This window comes from Trachypithecus francoisi, unplaced genomic scaffold, assembly GCF_009764315.1.
Source record: "Trachypithecus francoisi isolate TF-2019V2 unplaced genomic scaffold, Tfra_2.0 Lachesis_group21, whole genome shotgun sequence".
NCBI classification, from domain to species: domain Eukaryota; kingdom Metazoa; phylum Chordata; class Mammalia; order Primates; family Cercopithecidae; genus Trachypithecus; species Trachypithecus francoisi.
Genome location: NW_022681467.1, coordinates 47,775,148 through 47,800,030, shown reverse-complemented (window position 1 = coordinate 47,800,030; position 24,883 = coordinate 47,775,148). Strand labels below are relative to the sequence as shown.

Here is a 24,883-nt window from a genome sequence, read left to right as displayed (position 1 = left end):
GCGGATCACCTGAGGTTGGGAGTTTAAGATCAGCCTGACCAACATGGAGAAACCCATCTCTACTAAAAATACAAAATTAGCCAGGCGTGGTGGCACATGCCTATAATCCTAGCTACTCAGGAGGCTGAGGCAGGAGAATCGCTTGAACCCGGGAGGCGGAGGTTGCGATGAGCCAAGATCGCACCATTGCACTCCAGCCTGGGCGACAGAGCGAGACTCTGTCTCAAAAAAAAAAAAAAAAAAAAAAAAAAAATTGACCGCTGACTTGGGCCGTTCTCCACTACGGTTTCCCCACCTCCCCGTTGCGGAACCCGGCGATATGGCTGCCGCCGTGCCCCACTCCGCGTCTCTCTCCCCGCTGCTTCCCCTTCTCCTGGGCTTCCTGCTCCTCTCCGTCCGCATGGCGGCAGCGGCTTGCACACCAAGGGCGCCCTTCCCCCTGGATACGGTCACTTTCTACAAGGTCATTCCCAAAAGCTGATTCGTCTTGGTGAAGTTCGACACCCAGTACCGCTATGGTGAGAAGCAGGATGAGTTCAGGCGTCTTCCTGAAAACTCGGCTTCCAGCGATGATCTCTTGGTGGCAGAGAGGGGGATCTCAGATTATGGTGACAAGCTGAACATGGAGCTGAGTGAGAAATACAAGCTGCACAAGGAGAGCTACCCGGTCTTCTACCTCTTCTGGGAGGAGAACCCAGTCCCGTGTACTGGGGCAGTTAAGGTTGGAGCCATTCAGCGCCGGCTGAAGGGGAAAGGCGTCTATCTAGGGATGCCTGGTGGCCTGGTGGCCTGCCTGCATACGACGCCCTGGCCGGAGAGTTGGTCAGGGCCTCTGGAGTGGAGGCCCGCCAGGCCCTCTTGAAACAGGGGCAGGACCACCTCTCAAGTGTGAGGGAGACTGAGAAGAACTGGGCCAAGCAACACCTGAAGATCATAGGGAAAATCTTAGACCTAGGGGAGGACTTCCCAGCATCAGAGATGACATGGATCTCCAGGCTGATTGAGAAGAACAAGTTGAGTGACTGGAAGAAGGAGGAGTTCCAGAAGACCTTAAACATCCTAACTGCCTTCCAGAAGAAGTGGGCTGAGAACGCATAAAGAAGTGGGCTGAGAACGCATAAAGAAGGCTCTTTATGGTTTTCCAGGGTTTGGTAGGGGTGGGGAGGGAAGAGTTAACCTGCTGGCTGTGAGTCTTTTGTGGAATAGAGGGGGGTGGTGGGAAAAGTGGTACTAACCCACGATTCTGAACCCTGAGTATGCCTGGACATTGATGCTGACATGGCCATGCTTGGGATGTCTCTAGCTGATCTGGGGATAGCTGGAGCACTTACTCAGGTGGCTGATGAAATAACCTCTCACAAGGAACTGGTGCTATAGAGAAGAGTTAGGAGTATACCGCCCGGATCTTTGACAGGTGTAATTCTGGTTCAATTAAAGTTTCAGTGTTTTGCTTAAGTGGAAAAAAAAAAAAAAAAAAGAAATCCGGACAAAGGCGATATATGAAGAATGAGGAAGTAACTAGTTTTCAACAGAAACATCCTATGGAGAAAGTACTTTTAAATGCATGTTTGGTCATGATTCCCTTGTTATGTGATATTGTTGCTGAAAACAATGAAAAGTCACCTATGAGAACCTCAATCTATGTGTTTAAACTTAGCAACAGATTTTGTTTTTTTTTTAGGCGGAGTTTCGCTCTGTCGCCCAGGCTGGAGTGCAGTGACACAGTCTTGGCTCCCTGCAACCTCTGCCTCCTGAGTTCAAGTGATTCTCCAGCCTCAGCCTCCCATGTAGCTGGGATTACAGGCATGTGCCACCACATCCAGCTAATTTTTTTTTTTTTTTTTTTTTTTTGAGATGGAGTCTTGCTCTGTCACCCAGGCTGGAGTGCAGTGGCCGGATCTCGGCTCACTGCAAGCTCCGCCTCCCGGGTTCACGCCATTCTCCTGCCTCAGCCTCCTGAGTAGCTGGGACTACAGGCGCCCACGACCTCGCCCGGCTAGTTTTTTGTACTTTTTAGTAGAGACGGGGTTTCACCGTGTTAGCCAGGATGGTCTCGATCTCCTGACCTTGTGATCCGCCCGCCTCGGCCTCCCAAAATGCTGGGATTACAGGCTTGAGCCACCGCGCCCGGCCTAATTTTTGTTATTTTTAGTAGAGACGGGGTTTGACATGTTGGCCAAGCTGGTCTCCAACTCGTGACCTCAGGTGATCCATCCGCCTTGGCCTCCCAAATGCTGGGATTACAGGCATAAGCTGCTGCACTCAGCCAGCAGATTTTTCCAGCCTGTTTAAACATCTTTTAAAAAAAAGAGCTTCCCTGGGTTTGAAATCCATTTGTTCCAGGTACAATATAGTGATGTGTCTTCTTCACTTTAATTTGCAGAAGCTCCTGATTATGAGGGAAGATGAAAATTTACTAGCTGGATTTCAACAGAATAGTCAACCTGTGTAATTGGCAAATGGGATTGAAAGAGGAGAATCATGACTGATTATGCATAGCCAATGATACTTTGCTTTCATTTGCATCTGTAGACCCTGTAAGATTTTTTTGTTTTCAGATTTTAAATTTTAAGCCTTGAAATAAAGCCATTAAAACCAAAACCAAACATGGTGGCCCAGCACAGTGGCTCATGCCTGTAATCCCAACACTTTGGGAGGCCACGGCGGATGGATTGCTTGAGGCCAGGAGTTTGAGACCAGCCTAGCCAACAAGGTGAAAACCCATCTCTACTAAAAATACAAAAAATTAGTCAGGCGTCGTGGTGGACATCTGTAATCCCAGCTACTCGGGAAGCTAAGAAAGGAGAATTGCTTAAAACTGGGAAGTGGAGGTTGCAGTGAGCTGAGATCACACCATTGCACTCCAGCCTGGGCAACAAGAGTGAAACTTCGTCTCAAAAAAACAAAACAAAAAAACCTTAATTTAGGACTAGAACTCTGATTGGATGTTTTGCAAAAGACTAAAAACAATTTTTTTCAAAAATAAGACTATCAGTTGTCATTGTATTTGTGGAACACATTTACAATTTTCAGTTTGCTTTTGGTTGTAAGTATACCGACATGGAAAATGCAAGTCAAGACTCTACTGAGACCCCACTTTATGTCAATACAGTTGGCAAAAATCAAGACATTTTATAATCCTGAGTGTGAGAAAGAATGGGCTTCACATTTTGGGTTTTTTGTGTTTGTTTTCAAGACAGGTTCTTACTCTGTTGCCCAGGCTGGAGTGCAGTGGCACAAACGTGGCCCACTGCCTCAGCCTCCAAGGCTCAGCTTCGTCCTGCCTCAGTTTCCAGAGTAGCTGGGACCACAGATGTGTCACCCACCCAGCTAATTTTTGTATATTTTTTATAGAGACAGAGTTTTGCCATGTCACCCAGGCTGGTCTCAAACTCCTTAGCTCAAGTGACCCACCAACCTCAACTTTCCAAAGTTCTAGAACTACAGGCATGAGCCACTGAGTCTGACCTATGTTATTTCTTATACCTTGCTGGGGAAGTATAAGTTAATACAATCATTTTGGCATTATCTCTTATACTACCCCAAGGTATATATTCACTCAGGAGAAACGCTGACACTTTTTAGAAAGATCAAAGCAGCACTGTTCACAATGGCAAAGACCTGGCAAAGGCCCATGTGCCCATCAACAGGAGAGCAGGTGATGAAACTGGCATTTTCACACAGTGGAATATTTACAGAGCAGTCAAAATCAATAAACAATGACAGCAATTTGGATGATCTTAGCAAAATAATATTAAGTGAAAAAAGTTATTCTTGGAAGATTATATACCCTTTTATATTCTTTAAATATTAGAATTGTATTTTTTTAAGGAATACATGTAGGTAAAATAAAACTTGCTAAAGAGAAAAAGCAAATGAATGAGATCTGTAGGAGTCAGGCTGATGGTTATTCAGTTGTAGGGCAGAGGAGGGGAGGAGACATCAGGAGCCACATAAAGAGAGATGTAGGTTGTGGTTAAGGTCCTACTTTGGGGCAGTAGGTTCCCTGGTACTTATTATGTCATAATAAACAGGGGTGCAAGCAAGCAGCCTAAAAAAGGTAGGCAGGCGTACAAGTGTAGACTAACAATAGGGCACTAATAATGCCTCATGTACCAATGATTGATTCAACTCTTCAACTTCCCTCTTCAACTTCCCCAGAGGCAACCACTGTTTATCCAGTCTCCTCAAAAGGAGACATGATAAACATGAGTGTGTGTGTGTATGTGTGTGTATATATATATATATTTTTTTTTTCTTTCTTTTTCTTTTTTTTGAGGTGGAGTCTCACTCTGTTACCCAGGCTGGAGTGCAGTGGTGCGATCTCGGCTCCACCTCCGGGTTCAAGTGATTCTCCTGCCTCAGCTTCCCCAGGAGCTGGGATTACAGGTGTCCACCCCCACGCCCAGCTAATTTTTTGTATTTTTAGTAGAGACAAGGTTTAATCATGTTGACCAGGCTGGTCTAGAACTCCTGACCTCATGTGATCCGCCCACCTCGGCCTCCCAAAGTGCTGGGATTACAGGCATGAGCCACCACACCCGGCCACGTGTATATATTTTCAAATGTCTTTACAGATACGTGTAACTACACACACATCCCAAAGAAGACTTGAAGCGTTGTGTTTTTTAAAAAGTTTAAGTCTCGGAAATGTAACCTGACATGACTTCACCCGGCATTACACAAATATCCCTAAGTCCATTCACAACCTGAAAATCAAAGGGAAGTTTGAGGAAAACAGGTCAGCATTTGAGAAATGGAAACAATCAAGCAAAAAATGTGTTCTCGCAGGCCCTGCCCCGGGTTCGCCAACGGTAACCTCATAGAAGGCTCGTTACAGATGCTGCTAACCCCCCAGGACCACCCCGTAAAACTCATACGCTGCGCTGTTAAAAATACAGATTCTCAGGCCCCGCCCCCAAAACTCGGAGCAGAGCCAGGCTGGGTCTTTTTTGAAACAAGGGCCCCCACGTGATTCTCAGGTTCGGGCAAGCTTGGGGCAACAACCCTGTCTTTTTTTTTTTTTTTTTTTTTTTTTTTTGAGGCGGAGTCTCGCTTTGTCTCCCGGACTGGAGTGCAGTGGCCGGATCTCAGCTCACTGCAAGCTCCACCTCCCGGGTTTACGCCATTCTCCTGCCTCAGCCTCCCAAGTAGCTGGGACTACAGGCGCCTGCCACCTCGCCCGGCTAGTTTTTGTATTTTTAGTAGAGACGGGGTTTCACCATGTTAGCCAGGATGGTCTACGATCTCCTGACCTCGTGATCCGCCCGTCTCGGCCTCCCAAAGTGCTGGGATTACAGGCTTGAGCCACCGCGCCCGGCCTACAACCCTGTCTTAAGTAACTCCCCAATTTGAGGAAAGTAAACACCTGGGGTATGTAGGTGGCTTCTCTTACTCCCCGTTGGATATCATTTACGCGGCGCAAGGAGGGGTCTCCCTCGGGTCTCATCGAGGCCCCAGCCAGTCTGAGCACGAACGCTAATTAGCTCAACCCCCCGAGGACCACGCCTCCGTCACCTGCCGGGTGGGGCCAGCGTCGGGTTGGCCCCAAAAGCCCTCCTGTGTGGTCCAAGACCCAGTGCGCCCGAGTCACGGGGCGGGAGCGGGCACGTGCTGTATAAAAACACACATTCCTGGCCTCGGCCACCTGAATCCAGAACTTTCGGAATCTGCATTTTTAACCGGGTCCTCTAGGAACATGTTCTCTCTGCAGTTGGAGGGAGACACCAGAGTGTCTCCAACTCTTTTAAAATTTAAATTTGGGTATGCAGCCAGGGTTGAGAGCCAGGAGTGGAGGTCGTGCTTCTCAGCTTGGATGCACATCAGAAAAACCTGTGTGTGATGGGGGGTGGTGAGGGAGGGAGACGGCTTTTAAAAAATATATATCCCAATGCCCAGGTCCCAGCCCAGACCAATTAAGTCCGAATCTAAAAGCGCAGCCTGTGCAGCGCTGCAGCCACAGCCTCACCTGGGAGCTCGTTAGAAATACAGGAGCTCAGGCCCCACCCCAGACCCACTGAGTCAGAATCTGCATTTTAACGAGATCCCCAGCGACTCGTGCGCACATTAAAGTTGGAGGAGAGCTGCGCTTCTGAAATTTTAATGGGCCAACGAATCACCTGGGGATCTCGTTAAAATGCAGACACGGTTTCTCAAACTTTAATGTGCATGCGAATCACCTGGGGATCTTGTTAAAATGCAGATTCTGATTCAGCGGGTCTGGGGAAGAGCCCGAGAGTCTGCATTTCTAACGAGCTCCCAGGTGGCGCGGGCTGCCCGGGCACGGACCACAAGTTCACCGGACTCCTGGGGTCTTGGCTCCAGGCCAATCAGCCGTCAGGACTCTTGATAAATCGCCCTGCTCGGCTGATGAGCAGAATTGCCGGGACATGCGCGTTCCAGCCGAAGGGGGGTAATTTCCGAACTCCGGGAATTCGTTGTGTGAAGTAGGCCACTCCTAGGGACGCGCGGGGAGCCCCGTCCTCGCGCCATGTCGCGGCGCAAGCAGGCCAAGCCCCAGCACCTCAACTCCGAGGAGCCTTGCCCTGCGCGCCGGGAATGTGAGGAGGTGGCCCCGCAGGTGGCAGGGGAGCCGGGTGAGTAGGGCTGCTGGAGTCCCGCCCGGGGGCTGGGGGCTGGTGCTCAGAGGTTCTCCGGACCCGCGCGGGTACGAGGACCGGGCAGGGGGCCTGAAAGGGCGGGCGAAGCGTCCGGCGCAGAGTCCAGGGACTCGGACCTGGGCGTCCCCGCGCCCCGCCTTTGTACATGACATCCTCCTGGAGTCAACTGGTCCCCTTCCTCGCCTGGATTCCTCTGGCCACTCCTCTCAAGAGCTAGTCAACGAGTTTGCCTCCCAAACACGCTGGAAGGATGCTCAGAGGACCCCTCAGAGGCTGTTTTCGGGGTGCGCGGGCACCCGAGTCCCCGGCCCCCTTGGCACTAGGCTTCGGCTGCGCGCCTGAAAGGTGGCTCCTTGCCCTGGGGTTACGTTTCAAATGCATTGTCCAGGAAAGGCCTCACCGAGGAGTGGATGTTCGAGCGAAGACCAGAAGGATGGGAGGGAGCGAGCCGTGCAGGTACCCGGGGGAAGAGCATTCCAGGCCGAGGGAACACAAGCGCAGGGGCCCAGGGCGTCAGCGCTGCTGTAGCCGGAGAGGTCACGGGAGTCCCGAGAGGTGATGGGGGCAGGTGGTGGGGGGTGGGGGGCGGCCATGAGCCCCGATAAGAGCTCTGCATTTTATGTGAGCGAAGTGGGAGCCGTGGTGGGGATAGAGCAGTGATACTGTCTCACTTAACAGGCGGCTCCCACACCCCCTCCTCGGCTGCCACGTGGACACAGGATGTAGCAAGGAGATCCTCGGCTACCCTAAGCCCCCTGGGCAGCATTTCTCCTCCCGGGATCCTCCGCTTCAGAAGAGCCTACGGGAGGGGACCTTTTCTCGCTCGCCGAATTCCTCCCCCACATTAGGGACCCCCTCGCCCCCGCCCGTGCCCCGCCTCCATTGGAATCTCGGGGGTGGGGCTGGGGAATCTGCATTTCTAAGGCGCTTCCCTTTTTGCTTATTTTGAGCTTAGATCGAGATTGCAGGTTCCTACTTTCTCTTCGGCTACCAGCTCCCCGTGGTTAGCCGGTACCTTTCCCTTAAGAGGGTGACGAAAGGAGTTGTAACTGGACTTCCTCTTCTCCCCCGCTCTTTCCTGGCGCGGAAAGGAGGATGTCGGGGTCCCCTCTCCGGGGAGGCTCACCCCTCCAGAGACGCGGGCTTTCCAACTTCCGCATCAACTTCCACTACAGTCGGTCTGGTGGCCTTTGACCACACCTTCCCGAGGAGGTGGTGGAGGGGAGTAGTTTAATGAAGGCTCCACTAAACTAATAGCTTATATGTTAAAGTAAAGCTTGTCCGGGTGGAGCTACCCTAACCAGAATAGTATAACCACCCTTGTGCCCGAGGCCTGGGACGGAGATAGACAGGTGAGACTTACCGGATCCGCCCCCCTGGGGAGAAGGGCGGGGCTCTTGCTGATCTCTGCACCTAGGGGAAGCTGGGGAGGTACTGGGGATGCTGAGTCTTTGTGGGAGGTGTTTATAGAAGAGAGTTGCTGAATAACCCCAGGCTGGGGTGGAAAGCCAGTTCACTGAGCTACTTTGGATTCCTGCAGCCGGCGCTGCGAGGCGCCTTCTGGAGCCGCACCCAGTGTTTCGGGCATGGGGAGGGTGTTGTGCCTCCTGGAGTACTGAGGTGCCTTCTGTGGGAACAGAACGCGGACTCTGCCGGCCCAGTAGTGTGCCTCAACCTCAGCCACCACTTCGGAGAAAAAGCCGTCTTCCAACTGACGTTTTATCCTAGCATCTTTGGTCTGCCACACTGGCAAGGGAGTACATTTTTTACTAAGGTTGGGCCACTCTTAATGTGCAAGTGTCTTTGCAACTCAAGTAGCTTTTGGAGGAAAATAAAATGGAAAGTAACTAGTAGACTTCCTGTCACCAGCAGTAAAATGACGGAGGGGCCAGAGGAACCTTACTGAGGGAACATCATCCGTTTCCCCAGGGATTAAAACCCTCGCCCTGCTCACCTGGTTTTTTTTTTTTTTTTTGAGATGGAGTCTCGCTCTGTCGCCCGGGCTGGAGTGCAGTGGCCGGATCTCGGCTCACTGCAAGCTCCGCCTCCCGGGTTTACTCCATTCTCCTGCCTCAGCCTCCCGAGTAGCTGGGTTCTAATTGTCAGATGTGGCCTACCCCCACTTCGAGAGGCCGAGAACCTCCCCCAGCTGCACCTTTCCCAGGAGAGTGGGCTTCGGCCCGCCCTTGGTTTCCTGAATGTCTAAATGTAAATAAAATCTGAGGTTCCTCACACCTCCTCATCAGAGGCTCTATCTAGGTCATCCTTTAACCCACCTCTTATTTTCTAGTTTCCATTGAAAACGCGTTTTTCTCCCTCTGAGAATCTGGTAGAATCTTATGTGTGTATATCAGTGACTAACACTAATAGCATTTATACAGTATTGACTTTAATACACGAGGTTCTCTTAAACATACTAAAGAACTTCATCTAAGCTAATGAGATGGCCATAATACCCATTTCACAGATGTGGAAACTGAGGAACAGGGAAGTTGAGTATCTTATCCAGGGGGACACAGCCGATAAATGGTAAAACTTGAGACTTACCAGCTGGTTTCCCAGTCTGTTCCCCCAAACCACTGTGTTATACATACCTCACTTAGATTTGTTTCCAGTCTTGCTTGACTGGAAATTAAAACCCTCGAGTTTCATGGTTTTCTCTTCTAGTATTTGAGTTGCTAAGCAATGAGGCTTTGTGTCTTCCCCTGAGGGCCATAGGATGGGTTGCAGATCTGGCAAGTGTGGGTTCCAATGAGCTGAAAACTTCCAGTCCTGCAACCTTGAGCATCTGAGCCAGTTTCTTGCTCAGAGTAAGAGTCTTAAAAGTATGGTTCCCAGACCAGCATCGGCATCAATTGGGAACTTGTCAGAAGTGAAAAATCACTGGCTCCACCCCATACCTACTCAATCAGGAACTCCGGAGGGGGAGCCTATGCCACCTGTGTTTTAAGCAGCCTTCTAGGCAATTCTGATACATGCTCATGTCTGAGAACCACTGGCTGTGAGCTGTGCTTCTCAAATCGCAATGTGTTGTGCTCAGGAATCACCTAGGGATCTGGCTAAAGTGTAGATTGGTTCTGTAGGCCTGAGACTCTGCTGCTTTTTTTTTTTTTTTTTTTTTTTTTTTGAGATGGAGTCTCACACCAGGCTAGAGTGCAGTGGCACGATCTGGGCTCACTGCAACCTCTGCCTCCCAGATTCAAGCGATTCTTCTACCTCAGTCTCCTGAGTAGCTGGGATTACAGGTGCACGCCACCACGCCTGGCTAATTTTTTTTTTTTTTTTTTTTGTATTTTTAGTAGAGACGGGTTTCACCGTGTTAGCCAGGATGGTCTTGATCTCCTCGTGATCTGCCCGCCTTGGCCTCCCAAAGTGGTAGGATTACAGGTGTGAGCCACTGCACCCGGCCGAGACTCTGCATTTTTAACAAGCTCTCAGGTGATGCTGGTGCTCTAGGGACCGCCCTTTGAGTCGAGGACTTGCAAGTAATACAGCAGAATCCTCTGGCAAGAGCTTCAAAAATGCAAGTCCCTGAGGCCAGGTATGGTGGCTCATGCCTGTAATCCCAGCACTTTCGGTGGTTAAGGTGGGCAGATTGCTTGAGCTCAGGGTTCGAGACTAGCGTGGGCAACGTGGCAAAACCCTGTCTCTACAAAAAATAACAAAAACTAGCCAGGTGTGGTGGTGCATGCCTGTGGTCCCAGCTACTTGGGAGGCTGAGGTAGGAGGATGGCTTGAGCCTGGAAGGTGGAGGTTGCAGTGAGCCATGTTGGTGCCACTGTGCTCCAGTCTGGGTGACAGCGAGACCGTGTCTCAAAAAAAATTGCAAGTCCCTGGAATCACAAATCCTTACTTGATCCACACTACCACCCCTCTCCCTGCCCTAAGTTTTCAGTGAGTATAGGGTAAGGCCTGGGAAACTACACTGAACCCATGATCTAGGTGATTGTGACAGTATCAGGATTACACTTGGAAGAAACATCGGGAGTAGGACTAATGCAGACTTTCTCAACCCCAGCCCTATTGACCTTTGGGATTGTATCATTTCCTTGTGGGGGCTGTCCTGCACACTATAGGATGTCTAGCAGCATCCCTGGCCTTCACCCACTAGATGCCATTCTCACGCATGCATGCAAACATGACAATTGAAAATGTTCCCAGGCATTGCTGAGTGTCCTTTGGTGGTAGAATGGTCCCCAGTTGAGAGCCACTGGACTAGATCACTTGTTAAGGGGCTTCGAGCACAACTGCTAGGATGTGAAATCTGTAGTCCTCACTTTGTGACATCTGAAGCCACATAATTGTATTTACTGAGACTGAGCACTGTACTGAGAACTTACATTTTTTCATCTTGTTTAACTCTGCAGCTCTGAGGCATGTATGTTGTCTCCTTTTGCAAATGAGTAAACTGAAGCTCAGAAAGGTTAAGTAGCTCTCCAGTAGCACAGCACATGGCTGAGCAAACCCTCTGCCTAAAACCGAAGCCCTCACCACAGTGCTGTACAGCTTCTCATGCTAAGATTCCTTTACCCCCACAAATCCTCTCAATAAAGTGAAATCCGCCTCTTATAATAACCTTGGAACAGGGAAAGTCCCAGATCTTGGCCTATAATTCATAAGCTAGTCAATCTTTTAAGACTTTAGGTGGCTGCACACAGTGGCTCATGACTATAGTCCCAGTACTTTGGGAGGCTGAAGTGGGGGATCACTTGAGGTCAGGAGTTCGAGACCAACTTGGCCAACATGGTGAAACCTTATCTCTACTAAAAATACAAAAGTTAGGCAGGCGTGGTAGTGCACGCCTGTAATCCCAGCTACCTGGGAGTTTGAGGCAGGAGAATCGCTTGAACCCAGGAGGCAGAGGTTGCAGTGAGCTGAGATCATGATACTGCACTCCAGTCTGGGTCACAGAGTGAGGCTCCATTTCAAAAACAAAACTTCAGACCTTGATAGGACCTTTTTTCCTTTTAGATTTAAGTCTATTTTGAGATATTTCAGAATCTTCTAGGAGTACTTAATCTTTGCTATAGGAATTTTAAAACCTACATATTAGATTGAAACATGAAATTATTTGACCGTCTTGGCTAACAAAAATGGTAATTTCACATAGTTCAACCTTCCTAAAAATAGAATAATATAGTGAATTCTCACCCACGGATCCACTTCAACCATTAATTACATGTGGCCAATCTCATTTCTCCTTATGCCAGCTCTCCTCCTGCCCTGGATTATTTTTGAAGAAAAACTCGCATATCATACAACTTGTAAATGTTTCAGCATTCATCCTTAGACTATGGGGAATGCTTTTAAAGCTCTAATTCCATTTTCACACCAAAGTATAAAACGCTTGTAGCAAAACTCCAGCAAGTGAGCACACTTCTTACTATCTCAAACAGCTTTTCCAGCGTATTCTACTCAGGAGTCACAATGTTTTCGACCATCTCAAGTCTCGGTCTTTGGTTTTTCTCCTCTTCCATCTTCTTTCAAGTTATTTGTTGAAACAACTGTTTTATCCTGGAGATCAGTGATGTGTGGCCCCTGACCTTTTGCTGAACTGAGGCAAAACAAATCAGAAATCCAGAGTAAGCATCTTAAAAAAAAAAAACAAAACTTTGATATTGCCATGTCATCCAGCTTTTTGCTGTATGTAACGATATTTGGGCTGTTTTCGTCGTATTCCACTCTCTCCTATTTTGTGTTTATTATATTTTACAGAAATATCAGCCTGGGATGGATTAGAAATTGTTTGAAAAAAACCTAGTCTTCACACGTTTAAGAAGTACTCATATGTTACGTTTTTTTAGTTTGGATTTTGCCAGTTTCCCTGTTATGTGACAGTGTCCTGTCCCCTGTACTTCTTGGAAACTGTAGTAAGGGGAAGAGGACTTTTGCAAGACAGAGCATACGTGGCTTTTTTTTTTTTCTTTCTTTTCCTTAAGACAGAGTTTTGCTCTTTTACCCAGGCTGGAGTGCAGTGGCATGATCTCGGCTCACTGCAACATCTGCCTCCCGGGTTCCAGTGATTCTCCTGCCTCAGCCTCTCGAGTAGCTGGGACTACAGGCGCACACCACCACGCCCAGCTAATTTCTGTATTTTTAGTAGAGACGGGGTTTCACCATATTGGCTAGGCTAGTCTTGAACTCCTTAGCTCGTGATCCACCCACCTTGGCCCCCCAAAGTGCTGGGATTACAGGCATGAGCCACCGCGCCTGGGCACATGGCTTTCATTTTTGTTTTTAATTATTTCTGGAAAGGTGAAAGAAGGTGAAATAAGCTCAAACCTACTGTATTCTAAGACTTAGCATGGTGGTTATAATTGAAAAACTAAGCAAAACCTTATGCCTCAATTTCAGCTTCAGAGCTTGATAACGATGTTCCAAAAGCAGCCTGCCTCTCCACTGAAAGCAGTGACACTCAGAAGACCCCTGTCATCACTCTTCCTTCAGGGGCAAGGGAGCAAATGGCCACCCTTGGAGAGAGGACATTCAACTGTTGCTACCCAGGTAAGAATAAAACCCGGCGTGCTGAGCCCCCTCTGAGCCAAGTGCTGATATGCAAGCCCGGTGTGACCGAGCTGCCTGCTCATGTTACTCTTGCATGCTGATAACACGCGAGCATCTGCATCAGCACACACAGCCTTCCCTGGGGGGCCTAAGAGTCCTGTAGCATCCAGAGCTCAGCGTGGGACTCGCCAGAACATTGGATTCGTAGGAGCTTCCATCCTGAGGTTATACATATACAGACCCTTTTTTTTTTTTTTTTTTTTTTTTGGAGACAGTTTCACTCTCGTTGCCCAGGCTGGAGTGCAATGGCGTGATCTCGGCTCACCGCAACCTCCGCCTCTCAGGTTCTGTCAATTCTCCTGCCTCAGACTCCCAAGACAAGGTCTTGCTCTGTTAAGGCTGGAATATAGTGGTGTGATCATAACTCACTGCAGCCTCCAACTCACTGGATGCATGTGATCTTCCCTCATCGGCCCCCTGAGTAGTTGGGACTACAGGCATGCACCACCATGTCTGGCTAACTTTTTTGTTTTAAAAGTTACGTGCCTCTGAAGCTGTATTCGAGAAATAAGCCAGATTACGTTTAAGCCACTGAGAGTGGTTTCTGAAAGAACAAACCAATATCCTCCCTCAAACACACAAGTATAGGATTTGTACTATAGACTAAGGGTTGGCAAAGTGTTTTGTCAAGGACTAGGTAATATTTTAGTGAGGATGGGCCTGGTGGCTCATGCCTGTAATCCCAGCATTTTAGGAGGGGATGAGAGTCTCTCTATGTTACCCAGGCTGGTCTCAAACTTCTGGCCTCCAGTGATCCTCCCACCTTGGCCTCCCAAGCTTGGGGATGGCAGGCATGAGCCACCACACTCAACTGAGGTTCTCTTTTAAGAATTGTATTTTTCCTGCCGGGCGCAGTGGCTCATGCCCGTAATCCCAGCACTTTGGGAGGCCGAGACGGGCGGATCACCAGGTCAGGAGATCGAGACCATCCTGGCTAACACGGTGAAACCCTGTCTCTACTAAAAATACAAAAAATTAGCCGGGCGTGGTGGCGAGCGCCTGTAGTCCCAGCTCCACAGGAGGCTGAGGCAGGAGAATGGCATGAACCCAGGAGGCAGAGCTTGCAGTGAGTCGAGATCGTGCTGCTGCACTCCAGCCTGGGTGACAGAGCGAGACTCCGTCTCAAAAAAAAAAAAAAAAAGAATTGTATTTTTCAGGCCTGGCATGGTGGCTCACACCTGTAATCCCAGCACTTTGGAAGGCTGGGGCAGGCAGATCACCTGAGGTCAGGAGTTCGAGACCAGCCTGGCCAACATGGTGAAACCCCATCTCTACCAAAAATTCTAAAATTAGCCGGGCGTGGAGGTGGGTGCCTATAATCTCAGCTACTCGGGAGGCTGAAGCAGGAGAATTGCTTGAACCCAGGAGGTGGAGGTTGCAGTAAGCCAAGATCATGCCACTGCACTCTGGCCTGGGCAACAGAGCAAGGCTCCATCTCAAAAAAAAAAAATTGTATTTTTCTTTTGTAGGTTGCCACTTCAAAACTGTGCATGGCATGAAAGACTTGGACCGCCATCTCAGAATCCATACGGGTAGGTATCCACTCTGTTCAACAGCTCAGTAAGAAGATAGGAAGTGAATGTGAATTAAGCACTAGGGACACAGTAATGAACAGGACGGTTTCTGCCTCATCTGCCTCGTGAAACTCAGTCTAGTAGGGTGGGCTTGGGAGAAGGAACAAAGGGGTATGAGATGAAGATGAAGAGGTTGCCAGGATGAGCTACACAGAGGCCTGTGGCTATAGTAATCTTAGAAGAGCAATAAGGTGGCTTCTTGAAGGTGCTTTCTTTTAGGGCAGCGAGCTGCTGAGAAGAGAAATAAGATGTGCTGAAGCAAAGGAGTGCCATGATCTATACCAGGGGTCTACAAACTGCAGCCCATGGGCAACTCCAGCCTGTTGGCGTGCTCCTTTGTTTACTTATTGTTTGCAGCTTTCTGGCCTCACAAGGGGGTAGTTGCTACAGGGACTGTAGGGTGCACAAAGCCTAAAATACTTTTTTTTTTTTTTTTGAGACAGAGTCCCACTCTGTCACCCAGGCTGGAGTGCAGTGGCACAATCTCAGCTCACTGTAACCCCCGCCTCCCAGGTTCAAGTGATTCTCCTGCCTCAGCCTTTTGAAATAGCTAGGATTACAGGTGCCTGCCACCACGCCCGGCTAATTTTTCTATTTTTAGTAGAGACAGAGTTTCGCAATGTTGGCCAGGCTGGTCTCGAACTCCTGACCTCAGGTGATCCACCTGCCTCAGCCTCCTAAAGTGCTGGGATTACAGGCATGAGCCACCAGGCCCCTTCCTCCCTAAAATATTATCTAGTCCTTTACAAAACACTTTACCAACCCTTAGTGTATAGTACAAATCCTATACTTGTGTGTTTGAGGGAGGATATTGGTTTGTTCTTTCAGAAACCACTCTCAGTGGCTTAAACGTAATCTGGTTTATTTCTCGAATACAGCCTCAGAGGCACATAGTCCATAGCTGGTCCAATGGCTCTGCCATCCTGGACACGTGGCTTAGCCTCTGGGTCTGAGGCAGGTGCTGTAGTTCTCTGCATCTCTTAGCCAGCGGGCAGCGGAAGCAGGCCAGGGGTCCCACGGCATGCCTCCCTCAGGCTGTGACTCAGAAGCAGCGGCCCTTGTGACCTAGGGGAACATGAGCGGGACTTAGTCATGGCCATACTGAGCGTCAAGGGGACATGAGGGATGGTTTTAGGAGGAGCAGCATGTGCCCAAATGAGCCTCTGGAGCCCCTTCACTGAGAGGATAGAGATTTTTGCACAAAGATGGCAGTCTCTGTCCAGAAAGATGGGCATTGTAATATTATAGTAGAGGGTCACTTTTAATAGAGGCCCTATGTAATATTTAATAGAGGGCATTATAATAGAGGGCCACTTTTGCCTGGGGACGGTGCATCATGACAAGCATGTTAGCAAGGAAATGTTTGATCTTCACCTTGAAAGACAGACTACCAGGATGACGATGTCAGTGAAAGCATGCAGGTTCCGGAACCCTTTGAAGAAAGATGAGGCAGCTCAGTTTAAGGAATTTCAGAGTGGGTGACTCTATCCTGAAAACAACTTGAGCACTTGTTGTCAACTGGGGCTAGGCTACTGCCCTTCAATGGGTGGAGGCCAAAAATCTTAAAATTCACAAGATAACCTTCACAAGAATTAAAGGCCTAGAATGTTCCCTGTGCTGGGGTCGACCCCAAGAGATGTACAGGGGCTGGATTAATGTTTTCTTGAGGTACTGCAGAGGATGCTGGGGATCCAGGACATATAAGGTAAGGCCTTGTTCCTGAGTGGGGGAAGCAGACGCACCTCCCTAGTGTAAGCAAAGTTAGGCCACTTCTCTTGGCCCAAGGTGACTGCTTTAGTTCTCTGAATTTAACTAATGGAAAGTAGGAGAAGAGGCATGGGGAGCCTCACAGTATTCCTCCCTTGGGGCGTGACCCAGAAGTCGCATCCTTTGTGACTACTGGGACTCAAGTAATGGTGGTTTAAAGCCAGACTATTTGTGGCCCGTGATGTTCCAGGTGTAAGTGATCAGGCTGGTGTGGGACCGGCCTGGAGGTTTCAGAGACCCAGGCTCCTGCGTTGCTTTGTCATCCCAAGGGTGCAGCTCTCATTAGCCTGCTCCACAATGGCCTCCTGCCACCTTAAAGGCACATCGCTGGGGCTCACCCGTTTGGCCAGAACTTAATCACATGGTCACCCCCAGCTGTGGAAATGAAGGCTGGGAAAAGGAAGTTTCTCCTATGTGCTCGTGTGCCCAGCTGCAAAGAAGGTTCTGTTACCAAGGGAAGAGGGGAAAGATCAGGGTGTCTCTGACCCAGCTATAAGTGGGAGGCAATGATTCTAACGTGGTTCTTTTGGATTGCCTAAGTAAATTAACATATGCAGATAAGTTTTCTGTGTATGACTTTGTACTTTGTGTGCCTTGGCTTTGGTGCTTCCGTTCAGATTAAAGAGGAGCAGTCAACGCAAACCAGCTGTCTTATTCCCTCATCGTGGGCATGCTTTGAGGTCGCCATCATTGTAGGGTTAGAAGCCCTGGGATTTTGGTTAAGATCGCTTATGGCATTCCAGTTTATTCCTAGCTTTCTGAGATTGGTTTTCTGAGGTGTGTGTTTAATTGGAAATAGTCGTTGCATTTCAAATGTATTGCGTTTTCCTTTTTATTTTTTATTTATTTATTTATTTATTTATTTGAGATAGGGTCTTGCTCTGTCGCCCAGGCTGGAACACAGTAGTGCGATCAGGTTCAAGTGCTCCTCATGTCTCTGCTTCTCCAGTAGCTGGGCTACAGGCATGCCCCATTATGCCCAGCTAATTTTATTTTATTTTATAGTGATGAGGTCTGTGTTGTCAAGGCTGGTCTCAAACTCCTGGCCTCAAGTGATCCTCCTGCCTCAGCCTTCCAAAGTGCTGGGATTACAGACGTGAGCCACCGTTCCCCCAAGCCCTGTATTGCTAGCTCCTGTAGCATTTATTTAGCTTTGTAAAGAAGATTGATTTATGTTTGTATTTGCATTTCTTCATTTGGCATTGCTATCAGATAGCTGTTATAAAGTGAAAATCTTTGTGCTCTGAAACAGTTGACTATAGAAACACCTTTCCTTGAAAGTTTGGTAGAACGTACACACAATCCCCTCTCTGCTCCAATCCTTAGGAGCATAGGAGGAGGTATAGATCAGGCTGAGATAGCAATATCAACCTCAGTGACAACTGAAGACTGCTCCGTATATGCCACTGTCCCCCACAGTCACCCCAGCTGCATTCCTTGTGGTCTTCTCTCCAGGATCCAGTTGGTAGATCTGCCTCTGTCCAGAACAGCCAGATGAAGGCATTCTTGACCTTTGTTCTGCTATGCACTGCTGGCAATTTGGATGGACTCTTCTCAAAAAGATGTCTTTAAATCTAATAAGATATATGACATTTTAAAAAACCATATTATTATATAATCATCAATGTTAAATGTGCAATTTTCATACTTTAAACCCTTGCTACCCAAACTGGTACAAAGACCAGAAATATCCATATCAGCCGGGAGCTTGGTAGATCAAAATGCAGGAACCCAGGCTGCACCGCGGACCTCCTGAATCAGAATCTGCATCTTAATGAGACAGTCCCAAGCCCAGGCGGTTAATATGCACAGTCGTCCCAGAGACCTGCATTTAATGTCAGGAGCCTAGTGGCTAGCAAATTAATTACCCTAATTGCAGAAGTGAGCATAAGTGGTAACTTGGAGAACTACAGTGAGTGTAATGTGGTACGACCACATTTCAGGTCCATTGACGAGCGTCTTCAGCACTGTTGTTAGTGTAGTTTATTGCCTACATCCATAATTGGAGGCAATGCTAAACTGTAGCTAGAGGTAGGGAAGATAAAAATGTAATCATTTCCCATATCAGATCTTAGACTGTGAAATTTACATGCAGACCCCAGATAAAAATCTCCCGATGGTGGAGCACAGTGGCTCACGCCTGTAATCCCAGCACTTTGGGAGGCCGAGGCAGGTGGATCACCTGAGGTCAGGAGTTCAAGACTAGTCTGGCCAACATGGCGAAACCCATCTCCAGTAAAAATACAAATATTAGCCAGATGTGGTGGCAGCCGCCTGTAATCCCAGCTACTTGGGAGGCTGAGGCAGGAGAATCGCTTGAACCTGGGAGGCGCAGGTTGCAGTGGACCGAGATTGCGCCACTGCACTCCAGCCTGGGCGACAGAGTGAGACTCTGTCTGTAAAAAAAATTTGTTAAATCTCCTGATTTGGAACACTGCAGGGTATCTTGGGCAAGAGAAACAAGTGTGAGGAACCACACAGTGGCCCTTGACAACAATTCTTGTCACTTTCTGTCATATTTCATTAGCCAGAGTATGTCATGCCCAAACCAGAGACTGCTGGGACAGCGAAGCATAATTCTCCACAGAAGTTACAGCACATACTTGCGAACAATAAACAATTCACCTTGGAGAGTAGATCTTTAACATAATTCTTCATTGTCACCGATCTGTTTCATTTCGGGTTGTTTTGTTTTGTTTTTGAGAGACAGTCTTCCTCTTACCGAGGCTAGAGTACAGTGGTGCAATCTTGGTTCACTGCAACCTCTGTCTCCCAGGTTCAAGTGATTCTTGTGCCTCAGCCTCCTGTGTAGATGGGATTACAGCAATGCACCACCATGCCTGGCTAATTTTTGTATTTTTACAATGGAGACGCTGTTTCACCATGTTGGCCAGGCAGGTCTCAAACTCCTGACCTCAAGTCAAGGCTGATCCGCCTGCCTCAGCCTCCCGAAGTGTTGGGATTACAGGTGTGAGCCACCACACCCAGCCTGTTTTTGATCTTTTTTTTTTGAGGGGGGGGACACAGTCTTGCTCTGTCGCCCAGGCTGGAGTGCGGTGGCATGATCTCACTCACTGCAACCTCTGTCTCTCAGGTGCAAGCGATTCTCCTGCCTCAGCCTCCTGAATAGCTGGGATTACAGGCAAGTACCACCACGCCCGGCTAATTTTTGTATTTTTAGTAGAGACGGGGTTTCACCATCTTGGTCAGGCTGGTCTCGAACTCCTGACCTCGTGATCTACCCGCTCGGCCTCCCAAAGTGCTGGGATTACAGGTGTAAGCTACGGCGCCTGGCCTTGTTTTCGATCTTTTAATCCAGGCTTTGTAATTTTACATCTTCCTGGACCATCACTCATCTTATGGAGTCTTCTAAATTTATTGTGGTAAAGTTCTGCTTAATAGTCACGACTGACTTTGTGTATCCGTATTCCCCTTCTGCTTTTCCGAAGTCCATTGGAATGGTTTTCAACCGGGTACAATTTTGCCCCCCAAGGGAACAATGTCTGGAGACATCTTTGGTTGTCACAACTGGGGAAGGAAGGGTTCTACTGGCATCAGGTGGGTGGAGGCCAGGGATGCCGCTAAACATCTTACAACGCAGGGGAAAGCACCAAACATCAAAGAATTGCCAGTACTGTTGAGATTAAGAACCCTGGTCTGTTGGTATCCTCTCTTTTTGAGCTAAGCCTTCCTTCTTTGGCACCATTTTTACCTTTATTGATCAAGTACTGTACATAGCCTCAATTCTGTCTTTTGGTTTCTTGAAGTGCATACTGTGCACTTGATTTCAGCATTTTGTTAAAAATGAACTTAAGTCTACAAACTTCTTTAAAGCCATTATAGGCTATAGGCTTTTTGTTTGTTTTGTGTTTTGTTTTGTTTTGAGATGGAGTTTCGCACTTCTTGCCCAGGCCGGAGTGCAATGGCGCGATCTCAGCTCACTGCAACCTCCACCTCCTGGGTTCAAGCGATTCTCCTGCCTCAGCCTCCCAAGTAGCTGGGATTACAGGCATGTTGCCACCACGTCCAGCTAATTTTTTTGTATTTCTAGTGGACACGGGGTTTCTCCATGTTGGCCAGGCTGGTCTCGAGCTCCCAAGCTCAGGTGATCTGCCTGCCTCAGCTTCCCAAAGTGCTGGGATTGCAGGCATGAGCCACCGAGCCCAGCCACGGCTATAGGTTTTGAAATAGGAAACTCTTATCTGTTTCTAGAGTTTGTAATCTAATTTTGACAAAAACTGTCCTAAAAGACATTCTAAAACTTCTAAGCTGACATTTTTGAAAAACCATTTGTGAAGCCATGTTATACTCATGAAAGTTTGATTTATATCTACATACTGAACTCTCTCATCCGTATGAAGTTTTTAATGAATTTCACCATGATTTCTATTTTGCCTGATGCTAAAATTGATATTCCTACTTTTTTAAAGCATTTTTCTAGAATTTCTTATTCTGTTCCTATCACTTTGATTTATGTATCTTCAGAGCATTTTGTGGCTTTTTTTCTTAATTTAACTTAAATATATTTTTATACTTTTATTAGAGATGAGCTCTCCCTATGTTGCCCAGGCTGGTCTCAACCTTCTGGCCTCAAGCAATCCTCCTGCCTCGGCCTCCCAATGTGCTGGGATTACTGGTGTGAGCCACAACACCTGACCTATAATTTAGATCTTTAAGAGGGAACTGTAATACATTTTTGTTTATAATATTTAGTTTGACATCTAGTTATCTGATATTTGATGTGGTTTTTATTTTATGCTGTTTGGTTTTTTTTGTTTCATTGAGACGAGTTCTTGTTCTGCCGCCTAGGCTAGAGTGCAGTGGTATGATCAGAGCTCACCTCCTGGGCTCAAGTGATCCTCCCACCTGAGCCTCCCAAGTGGCTGGGACTACAAGGGTATACCACCACACCTAGCTAATCCTTTTTTTTTTTTTTTTGGTAGAGACAGGGTCTCGCTATGTTGCCCAGGCTGGTCTAGAACTTCTGGACTCAAGTGTTGGGATTACAGATATGAGCCATTGTGCCCAACCAAGTCTTTTTTTTTTTTTTTTTTTTGAGACGGAGTCTCCCTCTGTCACCCAGCCTGGAGTGCAGTGGCGTGATCTTGGCTCACTGCAGCCTCCTCCTCTTGGGTTCAAGCCATTCTCCTGCCTCAGCCTCCCTAGTAGCTGGGATTACAGGTGCACACTACCATGCCCAGCTAATTTTTGTATTTTTAATAGAGATGGTTTCACCATGTTGGCCAGGCTGGTCTCGAACACCTGACCTCAGGTGATCCACCCACCTCGGCTTCCCAAAGTGCCGGGATTACAGGCGTGAGCCACTGTGCCCAGTTGCCCCAACCAAGTCTTTTGATGCTTGCTTTCCTCTTGTCTGAAAGCTATATTTTTTCCATTGTACTATTTTCTCATATTCCCATCTTACCTTCACCATCACCCTTATTTTTTATTCTGGTGTACACTGTTTAAGTGTGATACCAAGTCATATATCAACTATCTTCTCCTCTCACTGAATGCTAATTCAAGTATAAGATTCTATTAAAACAGTTTCTATAGAAAGTTGAAGATCCTGTTCCTATCTTGCCGGCATCCACTGTTCTGAGGAGCTTTATGCTGATGTGAGCATTTTGCTGGTGGTTTTCTTTCTGGAAGCTTCCAGATCCCACCATTCTTAGGGTTCTGAAATTGGACCACCCTGCTTCTAAATAAGATACATGATTGTCTTTAGTGTTGGGAAATAATTCTTCTCTGTTCTGTCCTGGACCATCTAGAATGAGTTTTCGTGTCTTAGCTTTTGGCATCTTTTCCTGTTGTCCTTTTGGGAGATTCTTTAACGTATCTTCCATTTCTAAGATTTTTCTTAATAGGTGGTTTTTTGTTTTTGTTTTGTTATTTTATAAGAGCGGTTTTAGGTTCACAGCAAAAGTGAACTTAAAGATCAGAAGATACAGATATTTCCCATATGCCCCCGGCTTCTCCGTATGCACAGCCTTCCCCATTACCAATATTACATTTGAGTCTTGCATCTTTAGGATAAATGAACCTGCACTGCTACAACATTCTCAACCAAAGACCATAGTTTACAGTAGGGTCCACTTTTTTTTTTTTTTGAGACGGTGTCTTGCTCTGTCACCCAGGCTGGAGTGCGGTGGCATGATCTCCACTCACAACCTCAACCTCCTGGGCTCAGGTGATCGTCCCACCTCTGCCTCCCAAGTAACTGGAACTACAGGCATGCACCACCACACCCAGCTAATATTTTGTATATTTTGTGTAGAGACAGGGTTTTGCCATGTTGCCCAGGCCGGTCTCGAACTCCTGGGCTCAAGCGATCCACCCACCTCAGCCCCCCAAAGCACTGGAATTACAGGTGTGAGCCATCACACCTGGCCAAGTTTCACTCTTGGTGTTGTACATTTGTGGGTGTGGACAAATGTATGATGGCATATGTCCACCAATAGCTGTCATTCAACATCCTTTTTGCTAGTCAACGTATTAGAACTTTTATTTTGATGTCCATAGTTTTCATTTTGCTAATTTCATTTCCTCCCTTTGCTTTAGTATCTAAGTTCTTGACTTGGGCGTGTCTTCCTGGTTCTGGCTTTCCCCAAGCATTTGTTTATTGGGTAAACTAACTTTTATTTAGATATCAGCCTGGAATGGTTGGGCTTGGGGGTAGTGATGAAACATGGCTGGATGGAAATGTTCTGGGTATGTGATTTTCTGCCATCCCTGGCATCTCTACCAGGCCCTTGGATTCTTTTTCTGACCTCAGCGTCCTTTGACCAACAGCCCAGGGGGAGATGGCGTGCTGCTCGCTGTTTGGAGGAAGTGAGAGGAAAGGGTCCACCTGATCATTCTCTATGTGGTTCATGAAGCTGTCCAAGATCCCTACAGCTGCCACTACTTATCCTGAGTACTTCTAAAATGACTCCCATTTTTCCCAAACAGGGTTTGGCCTATAATTTCCTCCATCAATCTGATTTTTATGTCATCTGTCCCTTAGGATTTCTGAGCTATCAATGAATGATACACATTCTTATTTCCCAATATGCTGATGTGGACTTCAGTATCTTCCTCTCTCGTTATTTGGAGAGGAGGAGGCGGCACACCCATATGCCCAGGCTACCATCTTGGTCAAATCTCTGTAGCCATTTTGACCAAAAAACCCTTAACTTTGACTCCTTATGTGTTTGAAGGAGACAAACCGCACAAGTGTGAGTTTTGTGACAAGTGCTTCAGCCGGAAGGACAACCTGACCATGCACATGCGGTGCCACACCAGTGTGAAGCCACACAAGTGTCACCTGTGTGACTACGCCGCCGTGGACAGCAGCAGCCTCAAGAAGCACTTGCGGATCCACTCGGACGAGCGGCCATACAAATGCCAGCTCTGCCCCTACGCCAGCCGCAACTCCAGCCAGCTCACCGTCCACCTGCGATCCCACACGGGTGAGTCCCTGACCGGGAAACCTCAGTCCCTTACTTTTTCTTTAATTTCTTAACCTTCATTTACTTAAGCAACTTAAATGACTTGGTGTGGTAGAAGTACAAGAATTCGGAACTTCTGTAATCATTGTGAGGTTTGTCATTTTTCTGTTGCCGGAAGAGCAGCTTTTGGTAAAATATGACTGACAGCTGGGTTTTATATCTTGACTACATAGAATCCAGCTGGGGGTGGATACCCACTATAACTGCCAAGAAGCTAAGGATGTATCTCCAGTCAGGCCTATAAACTAGATGTTTCAGTAAACGTACACACTGATTGCATGGCTTAATTGGGAACGACGCAAGATCCATTAAGTATAATTAAAAATCACAAACTTTTAACCTTAGGAACTTCCTTCCTTTCTTTATGGGAGCCTACTGAAGCGGTAGGACCAACTCATTGTGGCATGGAAAAATGGGGTTTGAGATATTCATAAGGATGCTCATAAGTTGAAAATTTTCAATGAATTCCTGGAAAATGATGAGCAGACAGGAACATAGTGATGTTTAAAATTGAGTATAGAGAGCTGTATCCCAGCAGACAAATGGGAGGCAGCCATACAGTTGGGAGCCAATGTTCCAGCCAATATCCAAGTGCCCTGAGGGCTCTGAGCTTGGAACAAGCATGTAGACAGCCAGGGCCACAAAGCTTGGGGGACTAGCCAAGGCCTGGCGAAACTGCCCAACTAACCCAGCAGCAGGTGAAACCTCTGGCGTCCATGTCTAATCATTAAACCAGTCTACTTCCCCAAATACAGTCAACCAAGGATCATGAGTCATTTATAGGAAATGAATGGAATAAAATGAGCCAAGTCAATAACTAATCCTGGAAGTAAGAGTACTTGGGTAATTTTCACATTCTAATTGGTGT

The 24,883-nt window shown here is 47.6% G+C and overlaps 1 protein-coding gene and 1 pseudogene across 2 annotated transcripts in view; both read left to right on the top strand.

The window, feature by feature from the left end:
• The window catches only part of ZFP64 (ZFP64 zinc finger protein), a 99,467-nt gene that overhangs the window by 70,978 nt on the left and 3,606 nt on the right, over positions 1-24,883 (top strand). Inside the window, exons 1-4 of one of the 2 annotated variants that reach the window (XM_033186763.1) lie at positions 6,312-6,596; positions 12,975-13,124; positions 14,654-14,716; positions 23,725-23,976. In XM_033186763.1, the coding sequence (XP_033042654.1) occupies positions 6,491-6,596; positions 12,975-13,124; positions 14,654-14,716; positions 23,725-23,976 (571 nt within the window). In that variant the 5' untranslated portion in view covers positions 6,312-6,490. Of the gene's footprint in view, positions 1-6,311; positions 6,597-12,974; positions 13,125-14,653; positions 14,717-23,724; positions 23,977-24,883 lie in introns of those variants that run through there. The other variant, XM_033186762.1, reaches the window with a different exon arrangement.
• Positions 320-1,149, top strand: LOC117068940 (annotated as a pseudogene).